A 9,331-nucleotide genomic window follows, 5' to 3' on the forward strand; every position below is an offset into this window, starting at 1 on the left:
AAAATTTGACCACCGAAACGAGCTATGTGGCTTTTAGAGAAGGTTGTTTTTCTGGAGCAATTTATTTTGACCAATAAGAGACCAGGTAACTCTATCATTATGACCTGTAAACTGGGGTTAATTTCTTTTTGTAAAATATGTATGTATTTTTTGTAACAAAATACAAATAATAAGATTTTTTGAGAACAGCTTTTAGGACTGAATTAACGAAGAATAAAAGACTGATATTTAATAGTAAAAGTTAATACTGCGGCTCTTTGCGGGAATTTCAGGACGCACAAATTGTATAGAATGAAATTAAACTTTAATAAATATAGGTGACTGAGATAGTCGAGGTATATGTGATATATTTTGCAAGGGGCAGAAAAAAATTTGTGCTCGATGTAGTTGTACTGAAATTTTAAATAAATTTAAGTAGGTTTTGGAAGCAATGCAGTCAGTGAATATTTTTTCCACGAAGATTACTTTTAGCGATGCTTCCAAAGTCGACGGGAATGCTGAATGTTTTGATGTTTAAAAATTAATAGAGTATATGAGAAAAGAGTTTTTAAATACATTAGACTAATTTTTTAAATATGAGAGCATAGTTAAAATTAAATAAATTCGTTTTGTAAACACGAAAACTATTGATACTACTTTATACTTTCATAATTTTTTTACGGGAGGAATCTACATTTACAAGCAAATTTTGAAATTGCAAATACTTGCATTTTTCAGACAGGTAATCAGTAATTTTCGTGATTTTTCTAATATGTGATATGTATCTAAATATTTTTGTTTTTTTGAAAATTATAACGAATTCTATTAAAATATTTGAGTATTTAAAATATGTTGAAAAATCAGGCCAAGAATCTAATACATAGTTCAGTAAGAGAAATATCTAATGTAACATAATTACCGTTGAATGTTTCTAAGAATGTTGTGCATGTCAATAAATGTATAAACGTTTTAATCATCAAATCCATGTTTTTAAAGAAAAGCATTACACTACTATAGGGTACACTGTATAGTCTTTCTCGGCAAAAACGGATACACTTGTCATTTTTACAACAAATCAAAATAACCGGTTATTGATTTTACAAAACTTGTTGAAATTCCAAATTATTACAATATTTGATTGAACAATGTACCATTGTAATAATACGAGTAATAATAAATCGTTGTTTAATAATTTTCGGTACTAACTTTTTATACTCTGGATGTCCAGTAACTGTGTTTGAATAAAAATAGTTAATTTTATTTATTATAAGTTGTTTTCTGTAGGTGTTGTTGCAAAGCAATTATACCTCTTAAAGATATGTAAACAAATGTAAATAAATTGATTTTTGTTAAGAACGTTTCTTAGGTAAATCCTTCATTATTCCACCTCTATAGCCAACAGTTGATTAAATACACAAATGTAGTTATAATATTTATTTTGGTAAATTGTTATATTAATTAGATCACCAAATAAAGTTTTAATTTTATCTTTTACCAATATGTAAACATATTCTGAGCAAAACATTATTATTATTATTATGATCTATAGCAAATATTTCTCAAGCTTGACATAAATATTTTATTGCACATCATATTTCTTAGTCGATACAAAGTACATATTATTTCCTGCTTCTCACAAGACAACTGTTCCTGGTTCTGCTGTAAGCATTACTATTGCTACAACAACAATTATTGAACAATGAAGAAGGCAGCAATGGTGAATAATATTGGTAATTATTATACACGAAGTAGATCCAAACGATCCTTCTTGTGGCAAAATCTATTTCCAATAATGGCCACAGTAGGAAGCATTTCCAATTAACTTATTTTCCTGCAAAATAAATATTTATTGTTAAAGAAAACATTTGAATAACCTTCAGAACAAAAAAATAGTAACCAGGTACCTAGGAAATGTCTTTGAAACAAATAAGACTGTTTTACCCTTTTATCCCTTCTGTTGCACCCCATGTACATCCTCCTGGTGTAATTATTCATTGTTGCTATGTAACATGGCAGTTCATTCTTATTTATATTGGTGGATTCTGAGTTATAAATGATTTCTTGAGGTTCTGGTGACCTGTGATCCAAATCCGATCTGCTACAGGTATCTTCCCCGTTTATAGCAATGAAGAGTAAGTTTGTGTTTGGTATCCTATCCACCACAAACGGCCTAAAGCACGAAACCACAAACTTTCAATAAAAAGTGAAAATATGACAGGCTTCTGTCAGCAATTCATCCACGAAAACATGGATATAACAGTATTGATACTTACCAGTCGCAGTCAAATTTAGTTGTCGCTTCAGTGAAGGGGTCATACGGGAAACTTTTACTCTCGTTTAAATTATACAACCACATTTCGTGGTCACATGGCGTTGGAAAAGTTTTGTTTATCGCCAATTTCTCAAACGCTTTCGTATCTCTCTTAATACTTTGATAAACTGCCAAAGATAACGCATTACAAAAACATCGCCAGATTTTCGTTCTACTTACATTTTTGTTCTACCTCCTCAGTGTCATTATCTGGCGGTGGTGGCATCTTCTGACAAATGGCTTGGTAGTCGTACATCCTTTTCTGTATGTAGACATGTTCTTCCGTCAGTCGAGACATGATGTACGGTCTTATATCTCCTATGTACCTGCCTATGAACTCTGGTTCGTCGCTTAGAACTACGTAACCGTTGTTGTCGAGTATGAAGCAATCCAAGAAATTCGATTCGCAGGTGTATTCGCATGTCTTGTTGTCCAGGTCTATACACTGCGAAAAAAGTCTTTGAGAATTGTATTATAAGATCGGGAAGTTTCGTATAAAAAGAGAACAATTTGCCTTTCTTCTATTTATGTTAGAAAAATACCTGTTTTGTAGTAATGTTGTACAATTCATACATGGCTCTGTGGTTAAATTGCAAGCCAACAACTGCGACTGGGGTCTTCATATCATCTTTTTCCACAAATATTGCCTTAGTACTAGTTATCATCGTATTGTCTTCATATCCTAAAATATGTGTTTGGCAAGATTTTAAAAATATGTAGCTAGTTGAAAATTTAAGTCCATGGCAATACAAATAATACTTCCCAAAACTACATTGTAAAATATAAAATTAGTTACCTGATGTTTGGAAAGGAACAGAGTATATGAATATAGTCTCGTTACTGAAGTTCATTTCAACAGCCCTCCTATACCAATCCTCGTCAATAGTTTGACTATTTCTATCTTCAAAACTCCCCTCGCCATCTTCGATAACGTCTTTAAGAGTCTGCCATCGAAACAGACCCGAGTAAGTAGCAAGAAATACTTTATGAGCAATGTATTTGGATGTAAATCTGAAACAGTATAAATCAAACGTCACCAGAAAAACATTTCAATAAATTATAAGTTTTTCTTGTCCAACATCAAATTACAGCCACATAATGAAGAAATATTCTATGTTGAGTAGAATGTATTGTAGGACATTGAAATGCAAAATCATCAAGTGGACCAATGCAGTTGTAGAATATCCCCATACCTACAGGTGTTCTGGAGATCTTGCTCCTACCTACCATCACGAAACATTTTCATTCAAGGAAAGACTAGGATCGTATTTTACAGACTACAACTGGGATACCCACCAATTGCCCGGAGGCATAGTGGAGTATATCAAAAGTTCTACAATGAGTTAAAAGTATCTTCCATTTTAAGAATGCCAGTCGACCACTTGTCTTCAAGGTACAGCCTCCAAGAAAACTTCAAGGAAGGAAGGACTGGAATAAGGAAAACCCTATTAAAACTGGAGTAGAAATTAAATAAAGGAAAAGGAAAACCCCATTAGTCTAGGAATGTATGTCTTCTGGTGGAGGTGATAGCCATTGAACAATCGAAGTTGGTAGTTAAGAGGCAATCATCATCAGGTCATACCAGATCAGTTCCAGGTTTGTATGAAGCAGTGAGTTAGAAATAGCAGGCTCATCTACTGTCCTGTGGAAATTAAAATCTTACCTTGGCATTCGGAGATGTGTTTCCTGCAGAAATGTCTGAGACATGGTTGCAAGAAACCCTCTAAACTGAAACAATCGAAGAAGACAATGGAAGGAGTTAACCAAACTGCTGTACCAAAGTTGTGGATCAACAAGGATAACAGCTAGAACTGCTGACAGGATTAGATCAAATATTTGTGTAACAATGGCTTAAAAAAAAGACAGGTCCGCCAGGGGTAAGGAAGAGTGTACTATTTACTATTCGGGAGAGAAAACCGAAAGCTGATAACTATATGAAGGAGGAAGTTGTCAAATTGAGGAGACACCATTTACAGTCCAGAATCCTCTGGATTCTTCTTATTTATCGGTTCACTATTTTCTAAAATGATAATAAATGATGCCTTACTTATCCTCTGTGTCTATTTTTTCGTCAAACCATTTGGTGGCTTCTAAATCGTAGAGAAATGAACTCAGCAGTTCCGCTGTAAGGTTAATGTAATTAATCTTTGATTACATAATTATTGCATACTTCTTACATTTGTTTTCCCAAGCAAAAGCAGTTTCGATCTTTTTCTCGTTAGTACCATCTTTACAGGTTTTGCAGTAGATCCTAAAAAGAAAAAACAGGCATATGTTTGTTTTGAAATTGTTAAAACTAAGCTAATATGAACCAATAATAGAAGTGAATCTATAAGTCAATAATAATAGTGGTTTACCAGTCTGGATGGGCTTTCCAGCTTTTAATCATTACGGAATTGTAGCTGACATGCCACGGTGGTACCTCTAAAGCAGATTTATTTACTTTCACGAAACCGTATTTGTCAGGAAGAACTATTCCTAAAGTGAATGGACCTATGGCAGCATAAAAGTAGTGGCGTTTCGCCAGCATCAAACGTTTCTAAAAATGAAACAGGTTGTGTCACAAGTTTTCCTTTTTACTATCCTATAATTCCTAAAGGTAATTGAAATAATATTAAACTATCCTCTGTTAATTTTAATAAGTCGAATTGAGGGTACCCTGTATCAATTCCATCTTATTTCCCACTTACCATATCATTCAAAGAATACTTGACATCTAATGTAACAGGACTAAATTCTTTTTGGTTAACCAACTTCTCTCGTAACTGGAATATAGAAAACAACAGTAAGTGGTAACAGTTAGTGCTCGAAATTATTTTGTACCTTAACTATAGACTCTCCGAACATTCTAGGATTTCTATCGTCGTCTAATATTTCAACCTCTACAAAATCTACTCTGTTAAATGTCGGTTTTAGTATCTTCTTGAACTGAAGCAAACACAATCACACACTAATTAAAAAATATATATTTTACACTTACTTGGGTGCGATGATCAGGATGCAATAAGATGTATCCGTTATTTGTTACAATAAAGGCATAGCCATTGACACCGAGCTGAAAACAGTCTTTTTAGATACATACACCTTCATGATATGCGGGTTGATTTGTTCTTACTTACTTTGTCGAAAGGAATTTGAGCTTTGAAGAGTTTGATTGGCACATCAACACCAGCAACACCAATTAGCTCTACCTAAAACACAGTCATGTCTCAAATATGTATTACAATGTTATGGAAAACTTTATACAAAACACTTGTATGATAATTTCTTTATAAACATCACTGACCTCATCATCTCTTCTACCATATACCGGTAAGGATACTGTAGTCATGTACTTATATTTCATTTCTTTCTCATATTTTTCGTAACTCTGGAAATTTATTTAGTTTTTTAGTTCTTTTTATACAGGGTGTTTTAGTTCGAGTGAATCAAACTTTGCTTTACAAGCCAATTCTGAATTATTTATTGAATTCTATTTGTGGTTAAAATTTGATTCACTCGAACTGAAACACCCTGTATAGAGAGAGAGAAAGACATGTACCTTAGAAGGTCAAAGTATCAGATGAAAAATTGCTATATGAGTATTGTTTTTAAAAAATAAACTTACATATGTATCTTGCAGTAGTACGTGGTTGGGACTGGTAAAAAAATCGGAAAATCTCATGGATTTCCTTTTCATGTGGTCTAGAAATATCTTCCTTTGTCTAATACCTTCGTATTTTTTCCATAGCCAGTTGGACAGTCGCCTGTCGGCAAGATCTACGTGTAAGTAGCTCCAGATGTACTTCCGGTTGGTTTTGTTATTTTTGTCATAATTAATTGGCCTCGACATTACGTTTAAGTAGTTTAACATTTTCTCCCTTATGTCTCCCATCACGGTTATATTGGCCCAATAACCTAAAAGAGTCTACTTCGATTTGAAAACAACGGAGATATAACGCAATTTTACCCATATTCGCGCAAGCAATCCACTCCAGTTCCCTTGCGTCAGAACTGGAATCACCAATTTGATAAGTAAAAATTCTCACGGGAAAGTTTTTCTCTTGATTGTGGATCTTGAATATGTCTGTGTCATACCAGTAATCGATTCCTTCGGTTATGATCATGATCGCTTGATTGCATCTAGCGCCTGAAGCAACTCAATGACATGCAAATTCATTTTGTGGTAATTGATGCAACTTACTAGTTGGCGTGTCTCTGAAGTTCTCCAAAATTTCGAAGGCTTTTCTAAAGCCGATTGACAGATCAGCAGCATTTTTCAATTCATACACCGGCAAGTTTTCTCTTAACAACCTTAGGTTTTCCTCGTTAGCCTGAAAGAAATCAATCATAATCATAAAATAAATGTTAACGATCCTAGTTCCAACATACTTGTACTAAAGTGTCGTTGAAACAGTCAACCAGTGGCTCAGTTGTATTAGTAAACGTGTAAACGTTCACAAAGTCATTATCGTTAAGCGTGTCAAGGATCTGGTTGACTATCTGCATCGATACTCCTCTTCGCTCGCCCCTCATAGACCCAGACCGATCCAGGAGTATTATGATGTCTTTAGGAGATGTGATCGCTTCTGTGTACCAAGTACGTGTACGGAAATCGTAGGATTTGTCGTATCTTTCGTCGGACCACTTAACAGCTGAAACATATGAAGACAATCAGTCAATGGATAATGAGTCAGTGGATAAACTAATGTCATCTTCTTTACCTGGAAAGTGACGCATAAATCCTCTAGGACTAGCGAAATATTGCCAAGTTAACGTAGGGTCATTCGCAAAATTGTCTTTGAAGACGAGGTCCAAAGGTTCCGACCATTTGAGTCCTTCCAAGATGATTTGCTCTAGAAGTACATACTTTTTGGAAAATACTGATGTGCAAGTTGTTGTTACTGACCTCTTTCATATACGTTTATGGCAATTTTCGCTATGCTCAGATTGGTGTTCACTTTATCGTCAAAGTTGTTATTGTCGTCCATTGGAAGATGCATGAATGATTCAGGTGGTCGGTACGTGTCTGGTAGATTACGAGGATCGCAGTCACAATCCTTGCCTCTTTCATTCTTCCGCCTTTGGAAAAGATTATCTCTGTAAATCTTGTTGGAAAATATGTTGTTAGGTAGATGTGTTAGGTTCATCTGGTAGCACATCCACTGGCATTCGAGCTGGAAATAATTACTTAAGGAACAGATTACACATTATGTAGTTCTTACATCTAGAACATAATCTGATATTTCTTCTTGCCTGTCGTAATTTTTCTCGTTATCGGTAATATTATCTGCGTCGAAGAAGTAGAAGGAGGAGTTGGCGAAAAGGCTGGTATTTTCTCTGTGGTAAGACAGAAATTCGGCATATTCCGAAATTTGCTAAAAAATAGAACAATAATCTACAAACGAACTAGTTTTTTCGGTTTTAGCTTACCTTTACCGCGGCAGCTTTGGTGTCCATCATGTCCTTTATGTCCCTAGCTATGTCTTGGACGACTACGGCACCATTAACTTTAATCAATTTGTTTTCCAAATCTTTGAAGCTCTTAAAAAGAAGTTAATGATCAATTACTTTTTTTCATGCTACATAAAAATGTTGATGCTTACTTTTGATTTGTCTGTTAAAATAATTTAATAGTCATTCTTAGGAATATTAAACCAAATTATAAATATAAACAAATAAGGTCGTACCTCTTCTACTTTATCTTCCCTTGTCATATTCCTACTCAAGTATGTAAGTTTTTCTCCAATTTCTTTAGCCCATATTTGAACCCTAAAAAGTGTTAAAGTACACTCTAAAAGATAAAATATTGTTTTTTTTAGTGTATCAGCTAAATGGAATAAATTCAATAATAAATAAATGGGGCGTGTTCGAAAAAACGCTCGGACACGTCGATTGGTATTTTCAGTCGCGCATTTTTTTCAACAAAAACTTTTTATACAGGGTGTGTCATATTGTTCGATTTTTGGATTCTTCAGAAAATTCTAGACAGAATTCATGTACAATGTCCTATACCTATCTTCAACTGTTTCGGAAATATAAAGTGTCTCAGATTTATTGCAAAAATTAACATTAAAAAAAGAAAATTATTTGATTACAGAAATTCGCTACAACACGCTCAAACAATAATAAGTAATACTGTTTATTTATTGATAATATAAAGCAAAAAAAACATTAATATCAATGTAGGAGATGTTCAAAATGCCCGTTGCGAACGTCTTGGCAACATCCTAATCTTAAATAGAAATTTCTTCTAACGTTACTCAACATCTCAAGCGTGACCGATCTAATCGCAAGCCTTATTCCTCTTCTTAAGTCAGCGAAGTCGAGGGGTTTAGTTTTGTATATAATATTTTGACATAACTCATAAGAAGTCTGATGGTGTCAGATCAGGGGATCGTGCTGGCCATTCCGTCGACTCTCGCCTCAAATTCAGTAAACTCACTACTTCTCCTAGGGCCTACATTATATATGAATTATTATTATTTGAAATAACCTAATTTTTTTATGCAGGGTACTTTTTTGGAACTATAAACCCTCGAGCCAATTCGAATGTTTTTGTTGTGATGGCACTGTTTTCTTTTGAGAAAAGACAATTTCTCTGTTTTGTCTTGTAATCTTTTTGTCTTTGCGCAATATTAACCCAAATGTAATTAAATGGTATGATAATCCTTTTGATCTTGGTCGCTGTATCACCTTTATCTTATCAAGAAGTTATCTTATGTCAGAAAATACATATAAAAATGACTAAAAAAAATTATAAAAGTACCTTGCGTCGCGAAGTGGAAACGTTTGCAGATTCACACGAAATTTTTTCTTACTTTTGGTTAGACATTTCCAATTTTGTTGGTACAATATTGCAACACCCTGTAGACTATATATGTTCTTATGATAAATAGGCGTATAGTATATACATCAAATTTTATCAGAAAGTACCTATTTAACAAAACATATATTTTGTTATCATGTAATAAGCTATTAATTATTTATTTATAAAGTAGTTGAGTTAATTACCAATTACCAATAAACATCAGAAAAATTAATGAACAGAACTTTTTGTGA

The 9,331-nt window shown here is 33.8% G+C and overlaps 1 protein-coding gene across 1 annotated transcript; it reads right to left on the reverse strand.

Moving 5' to 3' along the window:
• Positions 1-1,501: 1,501 nt before the first annotated feature.
• LOC108911988 (voltage-dependent calcium channel subunit alpha-2/delta-3-like) lies at positions 1,502-7,986 on the reverse strand. The gene is made up of 23 exons (XM_023455468.1): positions 7,960-7,986; positions 7,703-7,813; positions 7,495-7,647; positions 7,179-7,446; positions 6,994-7,125; positions 6,662-6,924; positions 6,474-6,603; positions 6,240-6,419; positions 5,898-6,187; positions 5,577-5,660; positions 5,410-5,481; positions 5,271-5,345; positions 5,114-5,218; positions 4,981-5,055; positions 4,648-4,829; positions 4,468-4,541; positions 4,338-4,413; positions 3,087-3,301; positions 2,833-2,972; positions 2,471-2,735; positions 2,253-2,418; positions 1,921-2,149; positions 1,502-1,810 (listed from the first exon to the last, which is right to left on the reverse strand). The coding sequence occupies exons 1-23, from the start codon at positions 7,984-7,986 to the stop codon at positions 1,760-1,762; spliced, it is 3,363 nt and encodes a 1,120-aa protein (XP_023311236.1). The 3' UTR covers positions 1,502-1,759.
• Between the last annotated feature and the right edge of the window lie 1,345 nt (positions 7,987-9,331).

The sequence above is a fragment of the Anoplophora glabripennis genome, unplaced genomic scaffold (assembly GCF_000390285.2).
Source record: "Anoplophora glabripennis isolate ALB-LARVAE unplaced genomic scaffold, Agla_2.0 scaffold88, whole genome shotgun sequence".
Lineage (NCBI taxonomy): Eukaryota > Metazoa > Arthropoda > Insecta > Coleoptera > Cerambycidae > Anoplophora > Anoplophora glabripennis.

Excerpts from the sequence above, each read along its gene's own strand:
- LOC108911988 (XM_023455468.1), bottom strand. The coding sequence starts at position 7,986 with ATGACAAGGGAAGATAAAGTAGAAGAG. Across the intron at positions 7,447-7,494 it reads TATCAGATTATGTTCTAGAT|CTCGAATGCCAGTGGATGTG; the intron begins GTAAGAACTACA and ends AATTATTTCCAG. Across the intron at positions 2,419-2,470 it reads TGAGGAGGTAGAACAAAAAT|TTTATCAAAGTATTAAGAGA; the intron begins GTAAGTAGAACG and ends TATCTTTGGCAG.